At 30.9% G+C, this 23,649-nt stretch overlaps 1 protein-coding gene across 1 annotated transcript in view; it reads right to left on the bottom strand.

Annotated features, from left to right (window-relative positions):
• Positions 1-15,895: 15,895 nt before the first annotated feature.
• LOC118197726 (J domain-containing protein-like) overlaps positions 15,896-23,649 on the bottom strand; it is an 80,748-nt gene continuing 72,994 nt past the window's right edge. Inside the window, exon 5 of the mRNA XM_085811551.1 lies at positions 15,896-23,218. Coding sequence (XP_085667677.1) covers positions 23,127-23,218 — 92 coding nt within the window. The 3' untranslated portion in view covers positions 15,896-23,126. The remainder of the gene's footprint in view (positions 23,219-23,649) is intronic.

Genomic DNA, 23,649 nt, shown 5'->3' with positions numbered 1-23,649 from the left:
AGGATCTTTTAAACACACTTAACGTTTTTTAAATTCCTTGTCTCTTTGGAGTTCTATGATAACTGTTTCGCCAGAATCCAACTTTTTGAAGTTAACATTGCACATTTGAGTTCATTCAACTCCTCATAAAATGTTTTTCGATAGAGCGTCCGCAACTATGTCTGCTTTAACGGAAGTATGTTTAATTATTAAATTGTATTGTTGTAACTTAAGGGAACATCTTACGAACCTTGCTGGTAAATTCTTCCCGGAATACAAATGAACCACGGTGGCATAATCTGTATAAATATTTAATAGTCATTTCTAAAAAATAAACTTGAAGTTTCTGAGCCGCTTAAAGAACTTCTAACACTTCTCTTTTTGTAACGGTAAATATTCCTTTGAATTGCATTAAGTGCCTTGCTAAAATATGCAACTTGGCTATCCGTCTTGCATTAGCACTGCTCTTATCGCGAAATTCCATGCATCAGCAGAGATTTCTTATTTGGCGTTGACCCCAGAGAATTTTAATACTGGGACTTGAATCAAAGTTGCTTTCTATCTTTCGAAAGCTGTATTTGTTTTGGCCCACCATGGAAACTTAGCTTTCTTTATTGGTAAGTTTAATAGCGGTTTTCTATATGGGTAAGGTTTTTGATGAAAGTCCCTATAACAAGAACACAAATCCAAGAATAAGGCCAAATTATTCTTGACGCGTTATTATATTGTATTGGTGAAGTATTAGACTTGTTATCGTATTAAGTGAAGGGCAATTATTTTTTAATCTTACGTCTGTCTATACTTTTGAGATATCTAATAGCAACAAAGTTCTCTGGCGGCAGATTTGCATTTGGCCATATTTATTTTTAAGCCTGCTTCTTTTAAAAGCTAAAACACTTGTTGTAAATATCGAATATGTTCGTCTATAGCCTCGCTAGAAACAATGATATCTTCTGAATAAATAAATGGCTTCTTCCGGGGGCAGGTCTTAGTATAATGTCCATCACCCCCTGAAACGTGACGGCTGTTTCAAGTAAGCCAAACAGCAATTTCGGAAAGGCATAAATGCCTGATTTAATTATAAACGCAGTTTTGGGCATATAATGTGATTTCATACATATTGAAAATATCCAGAGGGAATTGAAATATCTAACGTCGTCGTATATTTTGTTGATTTAATTTTTACTGTAATTTCCTCGATTATTGGGAATGGATAGACGGAATATCTAGCAATGGTATTTAACTTTCTGTAATCAGTCGCAAAACGCCAGGCTTTGAAATAGATCGGGGTTGAAGATTTTTTTCGGCATAGTACTACCGGGCTAGCGTAAGGGCTACTTACCGGAGTAAAAATTTTGCTTTTTAACATTTTTTTTCGGTGTGCTTCTCAATAATATCTCTTCTATTAACTTTATCGTAGCGAAATGGTTTTTCTCGGTAGGAAGCTATTTCCGGTGTCAATACTGTGGTCTTGCAGCTTGAGTCAAGCCTGAAACTTCGTTAAATAAATTTGAAAATGCAAAATATCTTACTGTTTTAACTTAGTTTCAGCTTAACACCCGGCTTCAATTGTTGCAAGTCTCAGGCCACGCTTGTTTTTCTCCCAACTTATTCATAACAAGCTGCTTTGTGACTTCCTTGATCCGCCACTTTTAAAATATCCATTCCCCAAATTATACGTACCTGCAGATTTTCTAACACAAAGAAAACCACATTCTAATTCTCATTTTCACACGAACATTTAATATGACTTTTCTTTTCCTTTCTCGTGCACACCAGTTGCATAGGGCAGAACGCCGAAGTCGAACTCTACCCCTCCCTCCTCCTGCGATTCCAGGAGGCCATCCAAGCAGGCGTAGTCCCCGCGGTCTCCTCCGGACTTTATGTATAGCATTGGACAAAAAAATAACGCTCAGTCAATAAAAGTACAATGTCACCTTTGCAACCGGGCACCTCTCCGGTCACAAGTATTAATTTAGATGTGGTGTTCCATCCGCTAAGTCAGCACCCAGCAGAGGGTAGAGTGAAGCCAGCTCCCCAAGGAAGATCTCAAATCTAACAACGTTGCGACCTTACATCCGAGAGGCAGATGCCATATGGTATATATTATATTTCGTATCATATATACCATATGGCTCCTGCCGAGCCTGAATCCTCCTCCTGTGAAGAACTGTTATCACCGTGGCTGAGTACAGATTCTAGAAAGTAGCTTCGCCGGTTTTCCGGTTTTTTGGCGTCGACCTCCAGATGAAGATGGTTGCTTAAGGCAGCAGTAACTTTTGCCCCTTCATCACCAAATATTCTGCATCGTTTAAACTTTTCACGGAAAAACATTTCTCCCTAAAAAATTACTTTGCGATCCTTATCCAAGAATGCGACCGCTGGTACGTTGTTTATCAGGATATGAATGATTTGCAGAGTCAAATGTTTTATTATAATACTATTTAGCTGAATCTTAGAGGGATTCTGTTCCTTCGAAGGTGATTGTACTCTCTGCATTTCAGTACCCCTTGTTAGTTTTAATTCTTACCGTCTTCCCCTTGTTTTTTCCTTTTGCAATCATTATTCGTGGCTGAAATTTTCTTCCTATTATCAAAACGTCTACCGCCATCAAGCATTGGCTTCCATTATGTTACAGATCTACACCATTGTCCGCTCGAATCCCGATGTGCGCGTACTTTCTGATACTCTTCTACTTTCACACTTCACCACGAGCTCAAAAAATTGTTTCAGCGCGCTCTCAACTCAAAAAAGTTCTGAACTGGGAGGCAATAATCTAGAAAAGATAAACTGCCTGATTCTTTTAACAAAAATTTACCAGTGCACTTGTATCAGTTTATTGCCTGTCCCCGCAGTACGGCGGTTGCTGTGGTACCTTTCTGTGCTTCCGCAACTGGGTAAAGCAAAAAATGCGAATCCAATTATTCGAGAAAGTTCGCTACAGAACTTCTGCCATGGAACATACTTTAGGTTTCACTGAAGCGCGCTTCGTATCTACGACGTACCCAAAAACCTTCCATGAGACCTACTGGTGCCAGTGGAGACTGTGGTCTTGAAGAAGCCTGACCAAATGCTGCCTGCTCTTGAGCCGTTCTTCGAGCTTTTGTTAAGGAGCCATTGTAGAGTTTGACATGGTTTGGCAGCATAAACTAATATCAGACTCCTAAAAGACTTGGAGCGAATTATCGCTGTGCCTGAAGTGACAGTTTATTTTAAAATCATTAGATGTTTATTTGAGCAAAGAAAATCAGTCACGTGCAAGAAAAAATACACAAAACTATATTAAATATTCTAAGCATTTTACTCCCGTAGTCGCTTAATTTTGGCCCACTTGTGGGTGAGTAGCCAAGACAGCTCATCTATATTCTTTAACCGGATTTCGGACTCCAGTGAACGTAATGGTTGCATGGTTGTTTTTGTAGATTTTTCCATTTATGATATGATATGAATAGGACTAGTTTCTTTTAAGAAGTCCTCTACGAAGGCATCTGATTCCTAGAACATCCCTAGGACAGATAGACCTCACTTATTTTGCATATTCGACAGAACTAGCTTAGGATTTAGACTAGAGAGATAAGCGGCGCTACTCTCGCGTGTAATTGAGAAATATTTCTGCTAGTTTTATAAAACTGGTATAAAAAATAGGTAAAGGTATAAAAAGTTTCTTGTTCAATTATACAAGCAACCATTTTATACTCTCAGAAGAATTAATTTCTTTAGTGTGTTGGAAATTATATTCTCTTATTTATGTTACCTTGGCTTGAAAAACGTAGATATTTCCTTCTCAGCGATTTTGATTTTCTGGATAGTCTGCAAACCGCTATAACTATCGAAATGTTTCTGTCGGTAAATCAAAAGGTTTTTTAATTACGGAGGTTTAATAGCAGCTGTATCATGTGCATCTTGGCAATAATATAAATTGATGTTTCATGGAAGTCTCTTGGCTAGGAATATTGCACAAATCCGAGTCCAATTTAAACCAAGTAGCATGTATAATTTTTATGACCTTCGTTCTTAAAAAAAGGAACACATCTTAAAAACTGATTCGTAGTACACTAAATTTAAGGAAAGCATCGTATCATATTGTATTGTATCAAAAATTTCTGGTGTGTCGAAACAGTGCGCAATATCATCTCTTGTCTACTGAAAACCTCGAATAATAAATAATAATATATAATTTTATAGTTAATGCAAAATGATGTGTTTACTTCAGAATCGAATAACATTAGTGATACTAATAATGCTGACGATATGGTATTATGCTAAAAGTTCACATATAGAACGGAAGGTTACAAGCGACTGGCAGTTTTGTCCTCATCCTTTAAAATGGGTAACTTTCAAATAACAGAAAAATATTTCCTCTTAAATGAGTGCTGATTATTTATAAATGAAACAGTTGTTTCTACGATTCTGAGATACATGTTAATGTGTCTACCATTTACTTTTACTTTCATTTATGTTTTCGATAATATTAAGTGCATCATATATCAATATCTACAGTTTTTAGTTTCAAAAATTATAAAAATAACTACATTTTTTCCCGACAGTTTAAAACAGTTTTAAATTTTCTGTATTGTTATCTTATGACTCTACAGTTCCCCCATCATATATTACCATTTAAGTAATTCTTATTAATGCTCTTATTATTTTATTCTCATTTAGTAATATCACACTTTATTTAAAAGTGCAACCTCCTTGAGGCTCTGGGCAACCATTCTTCAATGAAATTCATAGAAAAGACAACAACATCACAATTTATATTTAACTTCTTAAGCTCAAGGTGTCACTTTTTACATATTACTGTTAGAGTATTTTTTAAGGTTTTGTTTTAACTCTGCAGTTAAATATACATGATAGCGCCATCTATTGACACTCGTAGTAAGTATTAATAAAAAATGTATGTAGCATGATAGAAATCTGTGAGATCCATATGCGGAACTATCTCCTAAAATGTACATACCTATTAAAGATACTAGGAACGAGTATCAGAGTAACATGTGTAAATTTTCAATATTATAGTTCCGAAAGTAAACAGAACTTTCATCTTCAGCTGACGAATCAAATTTTTCCTGCTTTTTCTTTTCAATGAAAGAGAACTTAGGTAATTATTAAGCGGTCCAAAATTTTTGAGTTTCGAGCCTAAGGAATGAGAAATTGTCCATGATTATCTTTCTTAATTAGATTAAAAATAGACCTGTAACTGGACTAGTATGTAATCATTTTACTTCTTATACTTTTCTTTTTGTTATTTTCTTAATTAATAGTAATCATCTATGCGCCGTCCAAGAAGGAGAACAAATTATTCCCTACGAAACACATTGTATAAAAAATATTTTTAAAAATCTATCAAAAAAAATCATGTAAAGTTTTAAAAACTATTTAAAGACACACTTTTTAACGCGTTGACGCCGGCCTGATCCACCGGTGGGTCATACTTATGTTTCGTGGGGCGGCCTGACCCACCAGTGGGTCATACTTGTCTGTTCCGTGGGGCGGCCTGACCCACCGGTGGATAATGATGATTGTTCTGCGGGCCGGCATGAATCACGGATGAGTAACGCTTGTATATATAAAAAAAATACTAAAATACGCGTGTATATAAAAAATATACAAATATTATATTATATTATAAAATATAAGACTTTATAATATAATATAATAATTTAATTTTATAATTTTAATTTATTATTTCATAATTTATATTTTTTTTTTATTATTTTAAAATTTTTAATTTATAATTTGACGCTGCGCCGCCCCATGAAAGGGACCGCTAGTTCAAACGCCGCCGCACGAACAGAACAATGAGTATCCGCGCCGCCGTCAAAGTATTAACGTACATTGCGTAATGCACTAAATAGTGACAAATAAATTTTTAGTTGTCATACTACTCTTGACCCTACCAGACTAATAATAAAATCGCAACGTTACTAATAGCGGAGAATTTTCAGTCAAAATTGTCGAAGTAAATCTTAAATAAATTGAATATAGTCATTCGTATATATGTGTTACTCTCATTGTTGCTTGAAATTACGTTACTGTAGAATTCTTACATAAGCTCTCTACGAAGTTAGATTTAGATGTATGTGACCAAGACTATAGAATCAACTAAATACAATATTTCTTTTAGCATTGAAGTAAAATTATGCAGCTTATAGTGTTTTTTAACTTGAAAGGTGCGTTAGCCCAAATCGACTCGAAATGAGACAAATTGAAACATTAACAAATCTTTTCGGGCAATCGTTAAAATCTGAAACCTTTCAAGGCGTTTTTTCTTGGGGGGGGGCATATGTTTTCTTTTATACTTTTTGTCAATTAGAATGTGGAAAAATAACAAAGAAAATCATTAATTCTAAATGCAAAAAACCATTTTTTTCCGATCAGCACAGCAACGAGGTACTTGACGTCGCATTTCTTTCAAAACTTTTCGATATATGTGATGGTGCAAAATTACATTAATTTCATTAAATTCCATTTTGATTTAGAAATGCGATCTTATTATCCCATAGAGTCGTGAGAATGCTATGAAGGATTTTTTTTAATTATTTATTTACATTTTTTTCACTTTTAGTAACCACGCAATTGCTAAAAAATGGAATGATTTCTAAAAATTTGCTAGAATTAGGTAAATTAGGTTAAATATTCAAAGAAACTCAGTCAAAAGGTTATTTTTAAGTTTTTTTTTTTTTTTTTTTTTTTTTTTTTTTTTTATGGTGCAAAGATCAATGTTCTACATTTAATCTGATTGTTAAAAAAGGGCATCCAAAAAAATTCAATATTAAATGAAAAAAACACTAAAAAATTATCACTTTTTCCCAAAACTGACGTTTTATGAATTTTATTACCGGTTACCCTATCTATGGACTTTCCACTCTAATATTGGTAAAAAAAAGGGATTCAAAGCTGCATGATTGCAATGCTTTTTGCCTTCGTCCCTTCACACATGATTGGGCTCATTACAAGCCCTGGGCTCATTACAAGTGAAAACAGAATGCAATGAGCTATGCAGTTTTGCTTTAAAATTATAACTCAGTTTACAAATTATAACTCATATATTTGCGTGAGAATGGGCTTTCATCATTAGTTCAAATAAAAGCAAAGTACTGAAATCGACTTGATGTGTGTGTCGATCTCGGATTTAAGCGTACCAGCACACATCGAAACACAGAAAAGCTGTGCAAGAATCGAAATGCTCATCCATCACATAAATGGGAAAAACTAATGTTTATTTAGTTTTTAGTTATTAAGATAAAAATTAGCTAAACTCTTACAGAGTTGAATTAAAAGCGAATAGAAATTTTCTTCTATTAACTTAATTCTTTGATACCGAAGTAAATTAAATTTAAACACAATATATACAATTTAATTAATTGTATTTTAAAAAACTTATGCTAAAAACTTATTTTCGAGGGGACATGATTAAGGCTATCAGCAGGAAATTTTAATTTATAAATGTGGTCCTTACTTGTTTAAAATTAGAGAAACGCTGGCCTGTACAACTGAATCTCAGTTTTAGCTGTATCAGTGTTACGGCCAAATCCAAATGAGGAAACGATCTACACATTCAAGACGATAACTGCTCGTGTTCATTTAGAGATCCTTTACCCTGAAATAGCGTGTGTGCAATGATTGAAGAGATTGACTGACGCGCTGCAGGTAGTTGTAACAAGCTACCACCTAACATGCTACAGCCACTCAAGTATGGCTGAAAAAGACAGATCGGCTTGCAGAAGGCTCCGAATTCAAACCCCATGAAACCTAATATATAGCAGGAGATAAGTACGGGATCCATATAGAAGGCGAATTTATGCTCAGTGATGCAGCAAGAATGACTAGCAATATTCCAGCAATTTTCCTCTATTATTTCGTAGAATCGATGTTGAAGCTACTTATAGCTGTTTTCGAGCAAGGGATGAAATTATATGCTGTTAAATAGAGGTGTACCCAGAGCTTAATTTCTAAGATTAGAAGTGCCGGAGCCCTATGGAAGACCGTCAGCAAAGAGGAACAAGAGTAAATAAATAAATGAAATGACGATTAAACTCATTAATAATTTTAAAATTAAATAGTTAATTATTATCAAATTAATTAATAGCTATTTAATTAGTGTTTATAAATTGTTATTTAATCAATAATTATTGTATAATTAATTAAGTTTAATTTCATTAATGATTATTAGATAATTAATTATAATTTAATTGATAATAATTAGCTAATTAATTCATTATAATTTAATTGATAATTTTTAGATAATTAATTATTATTTATAGAAATAATTGAAGATTGAAGTAATTAACTAAATGTAAAGAGATAAACTGAAATTTAACACGCGATTTTTAATAAAATTTTATTTTTATTTTAAAAATCGAGATAAAATTTCTACTGAAATTGTTATTCAGTTACATAAAAGAAGTGCCGCGGCCTTCTTATTCAGGGCTCCGGTGCGTTCCGGCAAGAATTATGATTTATTACAAAAACTAAGACGCACCGGAGCCAAGATCCGGTGGGTTCCGGCCCAATTTAAGTTCTGATCTTAGGGGGGAGGATAGTTCTTTTATCATCACAAAAATTAAATATACTTAAAGTAGAGCTGATGAAAATTCCAGGGCGAAACAGAATGAGGGTATGAGTGGGTGCAAACAAAAAATGAGGGGAATCTTGGTGAGAGAGGACGTTCTCTGTTGATACCGCGGCTCTCTGTTGATATAATTATAGCCATCAAACAGATGGGTGTCAGGGGTAAATGAGTCCTGAATCGGACTCCTAAATGTAAAGTTGCTGGTTACGCTTTCCCGCTTGGAATTTTTTTAATTGCTTTATAAGTGGATACTGTGGGAATACGATGTATAGGACGTGCTTGAGCAGTTTATCTCAGTATTTCATTCTTATTGTACTCGCTGTCACTTAACGCACATTTTAGAACACAAATTTTCATTCCTGCGAGGATAACTAACTGTAAGCATCGATAACAATACACTAGATACAATGGCATGGCAAGAAATTTAGGCGTTCCTAAATAAACTCCCCCAAATTTATTGCTTTTCTTAAAGGAAAAGGTTTCCGCATGTGAGTGAGGGGACTTTACTTGAACGTCTCATGCTTTCATGCGTGCGTATTTCTAGAGAAATAGAGTATTGCAAAGTCTGCTTATTGTTAAACTAAAAACTTTAGGAATTCTAAATTTCTTTCCCTTTAAATTGTGGTTAAGTTTTATAAAAAGAAGTACCGAAGCTCATCTTATTTAGGGCTCTGGCTAAAATTGCAATTTATTTTAAAAATTGAGCCGGGCTTCGGCGCAAGCACTGGGTGTACCTAACGTTTTATTGAGTAAGTATATTAAGATAAAATAACTGATGACAATTAGGTGAAACAAAAAGACTAGAGTAAAGCTCTGTACTTTCAGCAATCCTTAAAATCTGCTTCAAAGACTGCGAAAATGTAATTCAGTTTAATGACATTTTGGGTACATGAGCTTTGGAAAACTTTAAAAAGATCAGTCTATATTCAGAGAATAAACAGATCATACAACAACCACATTAATCTTCTTTATTTGTTAAGAGATAAATACAGATAATCAAGTAAAAATAATATAAATTTTAGCTGTAAATAAATAATTTTGTTATGATTACTGTCCGAATCATTTTCACTAACGCGTTAGTTTAGAGACATAGTAATTTTTTTTAATTTACAAACAAACTATCATATTGTATCGAAAAACTTGATTAAGGTACATAATTTATTCACACTAATGAAATGTTAACATTTTTAGTACATCTAAATACGTAACATTTGCAGCGTTTTCATTAAATAAACGGTTACATCATCTAGCTCTATACAAAAGGGTAAAGAATACATTTAATGCAAATAAATTTATAAGACATGAAACATACTTGTAATGAAATAATATGAATACACTTGGTGTAATTTACTACTCTGAATTTGAGTTACAGCGAAATATTTTCGACCTCTCTTCTTATAAACTTTAAGCATCGAAACTTTTACATTTCATATACGTCTTTCTTTTCAGTTTTTCGAATTTGCCTTCAAAGATCTCCTGCGGTGTCTTTGGAGTGAAACTTTTTTAAAAAAATTCTCTTTGAAAGTCTGTCTTCTTTCTGTACCAATCAAATTAATATTTTTGACGTTTTTTTAAATAAAATTATAAGATATCTATTTAGTTTTGAAAATTAGTTGAAAAAAATTCTTTTTTTAGTTATTAAAAAACATAATATGTTTTAAAAATATCACTTCTGTACCTTTTGAAATGCACTGAGCATTATTATTGTTATTTACATCGAATATGATAGAATTTTTCAAATTGTTAATTTTCAAAACAAGATTCTATTGTCTATGAAATTTTATTACATAATTTTGTTTCTTTTAGAACTAAAAAGCTTCTTTCTATAGAAGCAACACTTTTCAAAATACAAACAGTTTTTAGTAACATGTTAGAAGAAAACTGCCGATCATGATTTTCAAGGTAAAAATCGATAACAAACTGTAAAGGTTTATGCGTTATATTTGACTGTTCTCGAAATAATTTTTAGTTTCCCAAAGTTTTATTATAAACACGATTATGTCCGAAGTTATATTAAAATCATAGATAAAAAAAGGAATGTTTTCTATTTAGATCATTAAGGGCAAGGTTTTAAGCCTTCCCTCCTCCGCTTTACAATATTTAATATAGCAACACGTTTAGTTTTCATAAAAAGAGGCATGATGATGACGCTTATATGTGGAGGCACATCAAAATAGACATCCTAAAGTGTCGCATCTATAAGTGTGGATTTATAATTTTAAGTCGAAGCTGTAATTTATTAAATATATAAAGTCAAAAGAATATAAATTTTTATAGTAATAAAGTATTTGCATAATTTAACTTTTTGTCCAAAAGAAAAGTTTTTCACTTTCGCATGCTGACATGTGTGTTTTCATGCTATTCAATATTTTTACGAAAATTAAACAATGTTTAATAAACTTTTAAAGAAGTACATTTTTAAGGTCTTTGTGCATTACAGGATATTTTATGTACTAAGGAGCATCTCTAATTTTTTTGTTTAATTATTTTGCTCATTTGAATTTTCTAAAGAATGCTTTTTGAAACACTTATTTGTTCATTTAAATTTTCAAAAGAATGCTTTTTGTTGCATTTAGTCAAGCGGTCTTAAATTTGTACTCTTCTGTAATGAACACATTTTCGTCAGTTAACGAATTTTTCTCAAATTAGAAAAACCCTACTTCTAAAACATTTCAGTTATTCGGCACTAGATGACGCCACTAATGAGAATAAATTTTCGTGTTTTGCAATGTTAAACATAAATTTAACAATTACATTTAGATTTTAATTTTAGACATTTCAGAAAAAATGCATGAAAATAATATGTGAATATGCACTAGGAACAGTACAGAGACCGTTCGCACATTTTCAGACGATTTTGCTCTGCTGTAAAAAAAAAAAAAAAAAAAAAAAAAAAATCTTTCGCTTGGATTTTTTTTAACTGCAGTTATATTTTTGGAAGTATAATTTATCGTCTCTACTTGACAGTTTAGTTTTCATACAAAATGTCGCTTTTAAAGAAGCAATGGATAGAAGGTTAGCTTTGTTTTCTTTCCAAGAAAATTATTCTAATCTAGTTAATAAATAACGTTGTTAAAGTCATGGTTTTTCTATATCTAAAGCTACAATATGTAATGCTGTCCACAACAATGTAAAAAAAACGTCAAAATTTATCTTCAATAGAAATAAATTCTTCTAAATACGTATCAAAGGAAAAAACGGAATGTTTCGAATATTGCAGCCGCCAACTGATTAAAATGTTCAGTGTCAATTTTAAACAAAGTGATTAGTGCTGATTTGAATCTTAAAAAGGCGAAAAAAATAATGCGCATCGTCTTCTCCACGACATATCGCCGAAACCATAACTCGCTGCAGAATTCTTTATGAGAAATATTTATCTGGAAAAAAATAGAAAAATGTCACAATAGACGAATCTTTGGTGTACTTAAATGACTGCAATAAAAGGAGATGAACTTACTATCATAAAACAGGAGGAAAAAAATCGTAAAATATGGTTCAAGGAATCTAAGGAAAGTTTTTCTAAGGGATCAGTGAATATGGTTTCTGATAGTAATCAGTATCCAGTAGTTATGGCTCAAAGGCATCATTTAAGTGAAGATCAAAAGTGGCGAATAACTGGTAGAATCGAGGGAGGTCGCTCAAGATTTTAATATCCTTAATATAAATATCATATCAAGAGTTTGAAGCTGCTTTTTGAGTACTAGATCAGTTGATAGGCAACCTGACAGCGACACAGAAACCACGAAGCGACTACAAGAGATTTGGTTTTAGACTTTCAGGCTGCTGCAGAAACTAGGATTAACCATTCTACTGCTGCCGCAAGTGTAAGAATTAATTAGAAGGGTCTGTGAAAAGTATTGAATTAATAAAGCCGGCTATATTTCAAATCAGCCACAGTTACAGGCAGAAGCTAGGCCAGCATTTTGTAGTACCAAAGGTATTTGAAGCATTGCTGTATCGAATTAACTGTTCAGTTTCTGTCCAAATTTGAAATTCTGAGAGAAAACATCCATAAACCATGTATATAGGTTGAAAGAAAATAAAAATAACAAAAGCCATTTCTCCCCGCTAAGTGTATGCAGACCTTTATGGGTTTCAAAGTACCACTTCCAGTTGTTCAGTTTTACCCAAAATCTAATGAGCTCTTCATATGAATGCAGAAAACATAAAATACAGAAAACGGATATTTTTGAAAGTTTCATATAAGAGATAACATGGACAAAAAGATCTTCACACATATCCACACAGGCATTATTCTAAAAATAGTAAAGTCATATTGTGGGGACCTTAATTCGTGCTTATTCACTGAATACTTACTATCGAATTTTTGGACGGAAAACATACCTCCGTTACCTATATACAGAGTTTGGTGGGAGATAAAATATAACACTTTTTCTTCCATCTGTAATAAGATTTACTTCTAATGGAAGATTACACGAGTATAAGTATTCAGGACATATATGATAAATGGTCATCATTCAATTCATTATGTTGTACAATAACTTATTTACAAGCTAAAAAAATATCCCACTACCTAAAGACAGACTAACTTTTAGCCATGTAAGTGATTTTCATTTATTATTTTACAATGGTTCATGCTAAGGTTGCTAAAATGCCAAACTTAAAAGATTTGATAGTAAAAAATATTAAATGAATAAAAAAAACTTTTAAAAATCTAAACTTGCTAAATTAAAAAAAAAAAAAAAAAAAAGAAAAAAAAAAGAAAAGAAAACCTATTGCTCAATATACCCTGCATTTTTTAAACATATATTGAGTTGTAAATTAAACCTGATTAAAAAATTCATATCAAACATACAGACACCAGCAGCCAAGCATTAAAGTCTCCGAACACTGGTAGTTCGGCCAAGCTTCGAATTTGGCCGCATAAATGTGCAACATGGATATCGGCCAAATACGCTAAGAAAATCCTCCATGAAGGCATTCTTCCTTTTAAGTAGATAGCCTTCATGTGCTTTGCCATAATCAAATAAAATAAATCAAAACAGTATGAAATATAGTAGTTATTATTAAAATGTTGCAAAAATGCAAGCATCATTTTACATCTCTTTATTTTGATAAAGAACTGTTTACAATAAGTTTTCTCATAGCTTATCTATTGAAAGAAAGATTTTTTTTTCCCATTCTGCAAAGAGGTATAAATTATTCTTCTTTCAGTTTATCAGCTATAAATAAAATTTCAAGATTAGTTATAGAATATCTGTTTTAGTTTACATGCTACACCTAGTAGCCTGTTGTTTTACATTTGATGATGAAAAACTGCATCAGACCATTATTCTTCCCAAATCTTTTTGACGCATTAAGAGCTTTAGCCAAAAGATTTTTTTATTACAGATGATATTAATATTTTTTCAATCCCTTAGTTTAATCCCTACCATCATCACTGAGGGACATTGTAAGTAAAGATTATTGTCAGTTCCCTCCTTACACCATATAATAGTATGTTAATTTTGGATTCGAGTGTGTCATTGCTTAAGTATTCAAAATTCTATTTAGTACAGCCTATTGTCTTTAATTTTATACTGGTTGTTTGTTCAGTTCGGCATATTTATCATTAAATTAGATGTGTACACGTAATTAATAAAGATGGTTTGTATTATGTATTCTAGTTCTGATAATTTTGACTAGTAGTGATTAGTCAATAACTGACTAATCCTCCCCCCTCCCAGAGTAATTATGTCTTGGTCCTGTATGCATTATGACTGCTATTGAAATTGACTGCACCATCTGCTAATGACACCAACAGAATTTAGTACAGTCAAAAGTCTTTAATCCTGACTCGTCGGGACTTCGGCGATTCCGGATTATCGATTTTTCCGGATTATAGATCATCAGTTTAAATCTCGTAAGATGGCATGCAGAAATTCTAAAATTAAAAATATGAAACCGTAATTTATGAAATAAAGAACAATTATGATCTAAAGGTATCAAAAAAAAAAAAAAAAAAAAAGCTTAATATTTATTTGTTTACTTTATTAAACATTTCTCTCAATGTAAGTTATTTAAGTTGCTTCATTTTATGTGATAATACTTTCTCTTTAATTCTATAAAAAGAAATAATTTCTTGTTCAGTTACAAAGTTCCGCTGTTCAAGTCCCGTTAATTGCTGTGCCGAGAATACCGACTAACTTGTCAATCGAAATTTTTTCGTTTTCACTAACCTCTCTGTCACATTCTTCATGCCTTTATCCATTTTTTGCAGCAATTCCACTTTTTGTTTGTTGGATATCGAAACATACTTTCGTTTTGTGATCCTTTGGAAGTTCCAGCATCGGAAATTCTATTTGAATCGAAAGTTCAAGTTTACTTTTATAAAATTGCTCTTACAGTCTGCAAAAAATAATAAGCGGGATCCAATTCGAAGATTAAGGAACAACGCAATCATTAACATTAACTGAAATAGATAATTAGATAATTTTAGCTTACACCGTCCGTTATACATTAAACGCGCAGGCGAAAACGTATTCTGCACTTGCGCACACGCATATGCGCAGTAGTCAAGGTCTTAAGCGCACGCGTAAAACGCCTGTGCGCATGTGCCAACGCGGCGCATGCGCAGAAAGTTTTTAGCTTTGAGGTCCGGGTTATAGATCATTCCGGATTATGGGTGTCCGAATTAACGACTTTTGACTGTACCTGTAAAACTATTGAGTTTGACAAGCTTCAAAGCTTCCTACAGACCACCAAAAAACATAATCTCATAAATCCTATTGATGGACATCATTTAACTAATTCTCTGCAATAACCATAAAGCAGTGAATTTAAAGGTAATATTCATCCTTTAATTACTGCATATGAAAAAAAAAAATTTACATTTTTACTGCAGCTTTTTACAACTTTGTAGATTTAATGTAATTACAGCATGCTGTTATCACTGCTGAAGGAATATTCAGGTTGCTGATGGCCAGTTTAAAATTAGTTAACCCTTATACTTTTCTACTAATAATCCATAAAACCTTGATTTTGTTTGAACAATGAATATACTTTACTAACTATTATGGATAAAAACCAGACATTATGTAAAAATATATCTGTCCTTAAATTAAACAACTTATGATATGGTGAATATGTCTCTTTTATGAATGATTACTTTAGATTTTAAACACACTGCAGAACACCAAATGATTATTTTAAAAATTAAGAATTAGATAGATTAGGTTGCTTCTGTTTAGCTTAAATGAAATAGTTTACAGAAATTCTCTCTTTAAATGAAACGCAATTAACTTACAATTTATTTTGAGAATTACTTTGCAATTACAATATTTTGCAAGCGTTCATTTTGTGAACAAAATAAAAAGAATGCAGCATATGTATAAAAAGAAAAACACTTATAACTGGAAATTTATTTTAACAACCAAGTCCATAGCAATAACATTTATATAAATTTGTGCTAAAATATCAAATAATAACAATATATATAATTTTCCACCATAAATATAAAATTTTTCTAAATACAAAACAAAATATAGATAAAATTCTATATTAACATTAATATAGCAGTTCCAACTATTCGAGTTCATTTTATAATAGTTTTAATGACCATATAAAAATTCATTTTTGATTCATAATTAAATTTCTTTTCAACTTCATTTAACATTTATAAACATAAAATCTATAACAAATATGCAATAATAATATGGAAATATGTTTAGAGGGGAAAAACGTGTGGTTCAAAATAGTCACATGTTCAAGCAATAATAGATTTATTTCAATCATGCTTTAAAGGGAAGAAAAAAGAGTGAATCAATGTTTTCATACTTTTAACTAGAAAATATAATAATTTAATACTCTCAAAAAACAAAAATATTTTAAGATTAGCAATGGGCACTTCAGCAAAAACATTTCAATTCAAATGAATTAAGACACTGAAGAAACAAAATACCTTTAAGATAGGTCTGTTTTAAAAGCTTGCATTAAATTTTACTTTAAACAAATTTAACATAATTAAACAATATGTTTTTAATTAAATAATTTGAAAATTCAGATTCATCTGAACTTGCACGTGCTATTTCAGGACATCGTTTACACAAATTGCATCAACTTCTTTTTATGTACCTACAGATTACACGTTTGAGCTTATGATACAACAGAACTAAAACATATTTCAAGGTTGAATGTTTCATAAATGCATAAAAAATAAATATTGAAAACAATAAAATTTTAAAAACCATTATACACATGTATAGCACTATGCATTCCTTTCACAACACACTTTTTAAAAAAGGTGTTACAAAATGCATGATTTTGCTCCCCTGAATGAAAATTAATATCTTTCTAAAATAATTGTTAAACAATGAATTTTTTAGCTTGCTCTTTTGTAAGCTTAATGGAACACAGCAGCTGAAACTGTATAGCATAGCAAGAAAATACATCATTTTTTTTTTTTTTTTTTTTTAACTTCTAGCCTTTGAAAATGCTGCCCAGCCAGTAAAGTGGTTAGTGACTCTGACTGAAATAGCGATGGGCAACTTCAAATTTCAGAGCAAGAATGATTGTAACTGTCCATCCCTTCACAGGAGGCAACGATGGCCAGCAGGTTTTTCTATAATGAAATGGCTACCACTTCCAGCCCTTGTAGTTGCACAAGGCTAATGGCTATTAAATAAAGCACCTGGCCATTTAAAAAAAAAAAAAATGTGAAGACATGATGTTTTATGTTTTCAGAAACTGAATTAACAACTATTAAATACATCGCATTTATTTTTTGATTATTTAACTTCTTGATATATCAGCTAAGAAATATTTTGGCATGAATTTTAACACTTTAACACTTTAATCTGAATTTGTGATTCTTTGAAGTTTAAGAAATGAAATGGAAACTATATTTCAAATATTATTCTTTATATTTCGTATCTATTTCAGTTGCTTTAAAAGCAACAGCATGACTTTTATATTAATAGTTTTCTCACTGTACTTTATTATTATTATTATTATTTATTTAAAATAATGGCAATTTTGAAAAAATATAACAGATTCTAAAAACAGCTTGCTCATTTCTCAATAAGCATTTTAATGAAAAGGTACACATTAATATTTATAGGCCTCACAAATTTCCACAAAAGTAGTTATAACCAGCATGGCATAAACTAATTTTACCACAAAAGTGGCAATAACTGACAGCAGCTCTTAAAATATCTAAAAAACTCATTGAAGTATAGAAGTAGCAAGTAAAATGAAATACACTTTAAAATTCAGCTATGAGGTTTACAGTATTTTCAAAGTAGATTTACTTTTCAAATTTAGCTTAACCAACTGCACAAATTATTTTACGACAGAAGACTTATTTCCTTACTGTTTTCAAATTGCAAAGAATTTCTTATCATTAGTATAAAATAAACTAGACATTCTTAGAAGTCCAGCAGTATGTCTTCATCATGCAAACAAGAGTTATTAAACTTTTATAATTCTTCTTAGAATTCTTTTTTTGAATTAGACTATCATGTAAATGCTGAAACATTTTATAAAACTTCACTGAATTTAAAGCATGTAGAGGTCCTCACTTTGTAAGTGCTAAGTTATTGCTGAACGTGAAGAATCTTATGAACTGATAAGCGAATAATCGCTTGAGTTTGTGTGACAGGAAACAACAAGATGGAAAGGTAAGTAACCCTTTATTATTTTAATAAGGTTTAACAGAACTCCGTCTTGGAGTATACAATAAAAGCCGACACTTGGGCTTGAACTTAAGAATTCAAGCACAAGTGAGGCTAAGAAGTTCAAGCCCAAGTTGAGGCTAAGAAGTAAACTAAAACTAATCTAAACTAAAGAGATATAGCTGAAACTATCAAAGTTTTAATGGAGTTGGCCCCTTAAACATGAGATGACTGTGAAGATATCAAGAGCCTGAGTACAACCGAGCATAATAACAGCTTTGAGAGAGAGTAGCCAAAATGGCGGACACGTGCTAATCAGAAACTCCGATTCTCTCTAACTCAGCAAGTAAAACTTCGCGGTTAAATACTGCTCCTCCTCATTATGTATTAAGACATGATTCTAAAACTACGTTCTGGCTGGAAGTAGTAAGTTGAAGTTAAGAATTTGACAAGAAAGAAGTTTAACTCAAAATTTAACTGTTAATAAAATTAACATAATCCTTACAAGGAAAAAGCTGAGTTTGCTCAAAAAGTTATTTTATAAGGCATGGAATGGGTGTTATGTTCATGAATAATGTTCTAAGACTTTCTTTTCGCATACTTGATAATTTAGAACAAGCATGTTTTGAATGAAACATATAAATCTAAGTATCATGACAAATTATTTCAATATTGAAACTACATTTAACCTCTTTTTTGTATATTTCAGTCTTAAGATAATGAGATTTCTTTTTTTTACAGATGTATTTATTTGACCTTTCCTCCCCCCTTTGTTGTTGTTTAGAAGATTATGGAATATAGCAAGATATCTTCTACTTTTATTGTTTAATTTTTAGTACATATTTTTCCAAAATACGCTGCTATAAATAAACAAAACTGATTACATTTACTCTGTTTTATTAGAATTACATGTTAATTAATAAATATTAATTAATATATATTAATTAACACATGAAAATTAATTTACTGAAAATAACTCATTTCTGTCAGTTACTGCCAGTTTCAACCATTTACAGCTAATTTTTGCCAACAATAGAGCAAAAACTATTATCTACTGGCAGAATGCAGGGACATAGATTATAAAAAACTGATAAACAATCATCCCCATTTCACTCAAATTTAAATACACAAAGGCAACTCACATTTAATAGTAAATTGCTAGCCAACATATTACTGTATATGATTCGAGTGCAAACTAAAAAAGAAATAAAATTACTCTCTGAAACATGATAAATCATCATTTTAGATTACATTTCTACATTAAGTATAAATGAACTGAAAGCTTAAGTTGAGTAAGTTTACATATCAATTTACAGGATGATAAATAAAAAAAAGAAAAAGAAATTATTCTGTCTTAATGCTTATTGTTAGTTTTTACTCAAAATATCTAATCTGTATTTTTTAACAAATAAAAATCCAGAGTGTTTCAGGCAGAAAAAAAGGGGGAAAAAAGTCGATATAGTAATTTGTACTATAGCTATTTAAGCAGGAGCAACATAATTCTCATAAGTTAAACTTTTATAATCCTAATACAACTTTTTAATAACAGTAACTTGAAAATGCAGATTTTTATAGATCATTGTAAGTCTGAAGATATTTTTCCACAAATGGCAGCTTATGCAGATACTTGTTATAGTAAATTCAACTTCTTGTAACTTAATTAGACTCAGATTATGCATTTACATTTTAAAATGTAGCAGAATTAAAAAAACATTTCATGATAAAATTCCTCAGGGAAAAAAAATGTTTAAAAAAACTAAAATATTAAAAGGAACATAAAAAACAAAAAGTGTATAATATGTATAAATACGAATAACAGCACAAATAGAAGTATCAAATATCAGAACACAATTTACTACCATTCCAAAAGAAATTCAGTTTTTTGATATTCCTCAACTTTTCAACATTTCTTACAGCTAATCTTCTACTATTTAATTTCATATTCTGCAGAACTTCAGAATAATTTTTTAGATAATTAAAAAATATCATATGTGTGATATAATATATAAATAAATAAACAGACTTATGAAAGTTAAGGAAAACATTTTCCTTTTCTTGAGCACAAATTCCTTTTCTTGAGCAAAGATGCCAAATAAAATTTAAAATAATAAATAAGTTTTTCATCAAAAACAAATAACAAAGAAAAATTATTCCCATTTTAGAAAGAAGGATAAAACTTAAAACAAAAGTGGATCTTTAACTTGCTCCTAAGTAAATATTTTATTTCTCTACCAAGCCACAGATCTGAAAATACAATTGATCATGTCACAGAGAAACTATTCACCTGATTTATTTACCTTTCTTGAGTAACATGTAATATGACCAAATTAAACTTGACTAAAGCTTTATAACATCAGAGTATGAATTTAATAAAATATAAATATATAAAAACTCTTTCATACTTCAGTCAGAAGTGTTGCCAGGGATTAATTTCTAAAATCAGAAGTGGCAGAGCCCAATGGAAGTTATTAAATAAATGGTAAATAGTTAAATAATAAAATGAAATACTGGACCTCATCCTATTTGGAACTGCAGCTGGAATTATGATTTCACTCAAAACCTACGAAACAACTCAACCAGTTTCTGACTGAATTTAAGCTCTAAATATATAGTAAAATCTGCAACTTCAAAGGATTATAGAAACGAAGAATGCTAAAATGTATGATGAAAAATGTTAAAATGATTAAACTGTTACTAATGAGAATAGAGGGAATGTTCTAACCAGTAATAGAATATGGAGGAAATTTGAATAGAGGATGCGTAGGCATGAAAACAAAGACAGAAGAGTCTATCATCACTTTCTGAACATGACTCCGGTCAACATAATTCTAGCTGCCATGTGCAATGTGAAAGGGGAAAAAATTTCCTCCAGATCCGAAGATTAGCTGAGAACAAAGTTAGATATGACAAGTTTCGTATCCTTGCATTTGGTTACATCATCCCAAAAAGTCTGTAGGTACTCTTTTCCATAGGAAGACACTATCATTGGAATGAAAAATTTTCCTGCTGTCATAAATTCACTGTATTTGCTTAAAGAATAAGCCTCTGACTTGTGGATGGAGGCTTTTCTTTCCTTAAAAGTCTCAACTTCCATCCCAGGATCTGTTTCCAAGGAATGATAGGCATACATTCAGAAGTTAGAATCAATTTTTAATTTTATTATTAAAAATAAATTTTTTGAGATCAAAAGAATTTTATGCTGAAATCTTAAATAAAGTGCCCAGAGCTCCTATTTAGGGCTCCAGTGTGATACAACTGGAACTACGATGTATCTAAAAAATTAAGAAGTACCAGAGTTAGGCACAATTTAAGCTCTGAATACTTAAATTTAAACTGAAGCTTAGAATATAAGCATTTTGATTATACTCCACAGAAGAACATGAAACTTCAATTCAAGAATGACTGAAAATAAATTGTTTCTCGTTATTTCAGGAAACTGCCTGCAGTATAGCCTCAGTCACCTCATATAATATCAGTGTCAGCAATAAAATTAAAGCTGTATCAATCTAAGCACTGATTTTAAGTCCCAAAATAAGCTTATCAGACTACATATTAAATTTTAAAACAAAATTCGTATTCAAAAATATTAAGGGAAAAAATTATTCAGAAAGAAATATTTGTAAAAGAAAATTACAATAAACATCATTAATGAGCACATATGTCAATATATTATTTGTGAAAACTTATAATTTTTCACTATAGTTTTATAAAAGAATGTAATGCATAAAATAAATGCATTTTAGCCAAGAAATTCTTATTAATTTAGCTTGAATTTAATTCTGCTTCATTTATAAATAGAGAAAGCTACTATGATATAGTGTAAAATATTTATGATTTGATGAACACATAAACCAACTGAAAATGCTTACAGGCATGTCTTGACAAAAATGTTTTTTACAAAAGTTTAAAATTTTTTAAATTTTTTCTCAGTTTCTTACAAAATTTTTCTCTTTTTCTAGCTCACACATACATATATTTAAAGTAGTTCAACATTTTGCACTTATAACACCTAGCAGCTCATATGAAAGGGTTTAAGATGGAGAAATGTCTGAGAATATAAGCTCATCAAAAGATAAGATGCAGACATTTTAAAATTTTCGAAAAACATTATGGCTCTTTCATATGGAGGAGGAACTGCAATAATTAATTTTTGCATTCATATCATTCTACAGCGATAAATATTGAGTATGTTCTCTGATCTTGTGAAAGCTGCAAAAACCACATTTTGGCACTTCTTGAAGTTAACATTTGTTATTGGGTTTAAACAAGTTGGTTAGAATAAATGGAGTAAGCATGACATCACAAATGAGAAGCCAAGGGAAAATCAACAAATTAAGAAAGTGAAGTCAAGGGAAAATCAACAACTTACAAAAGTAAAACCAAGGGAAAATCAACAATGTAATGCCATGACACCATGGTCACCATGCAGCATTTCATTTTCTATATATTAAGCAGAAAAATCATTTGGGTTAAGCATTACAATTAGAGTAGGAGACTTATAAACCTTCAATGATGAATATTTGATACATAAGTAGCAATGATTAGAATATAAACAAAACCAAGGTGTTTGGCAATGACTAATAGCCACATAATAGCAGCCATGATAAGTTTTGACGTTTCATTGCTTCAGTTCTATTGTACAGGCCATACAAGGAACATTTATTCCCTTTATTTCTCTAGGCTTATAGAAATAATATTCACCAGTTTTGTAGGCTTAAAATAAAAATGAATATTCTTCGCAATAATAGTTGAATTGAATGAATAATAAACACTATATTAAAAAACTAAAATATAGCCTCATAGTTTTACAAGCATTTATAATATGCAGAATATATATATATATATATTTAAAAGAAATTAGACAATAACAGGAAATTACACTATATTGCATGCAATCATAACCACACTGACATCAGTTTATCAAACATTTAGACACATAACAATGCTTGAAATCAATTTTATTATATTTCATAATTGCGGAATTTTCGCAGAATATCTTTAGCAGGATCCCTTTCCCAGGTCACACACCCACACCTAGAAGTACTTGTTTCATCTATAAAAGAATGAGTGCAAATGAATTTATTGTGTAATTTTGCATCAATCTTTAATATTTATAACCTAAAAAATCAACATATATATTTTTAATTTTGTTCTGTAAAATATTGTCCAAATGTCAAATTATAGGCACACATGCTCACAAGCATTAACCAATTACTGCATAATATATTAAGCTAAGATTTGAAAAAAAAACAAACTTTTCTTTTGATAAGTATACATAGAAAATTTCATAGGCTTAACATTTGAAGCAGTAAAAAAGAGCACGTCAATTAATTTTTTCAAATTACCTTTGGTAAAAGTGATGCTTAAGATGTATACATTTTTAATTAAAATTTGATGCTTAACATGTATACCTTTTTAGAATTCATAATCAGTAAGGGTAAAATATGAAATAAATATATATTACAGTTTATTACAAATGTTATG

The sequence above is a fragment of the Stegodyphus dumicola genome, chromosome 2 (genome assembly GCF_044657685.1).
Source record: "Stegodyphus dumicola isolate Sdum_Otavi_A_Nest chromosome 2, ASM4465768v1".
In the NCBI taxonomy this organism is placed as follows: Eukaryota; Metazoa; Arthropoda; class Arachnida; order Araneae; family Eresidae; genus Stegodyphus; species Stegodyphus dumicola.
The sequence above is the reverse complement of the archived record's forward strand: the minus strand, read 5'-3'. Positions and strand labels throughout refer to the sequence as shown.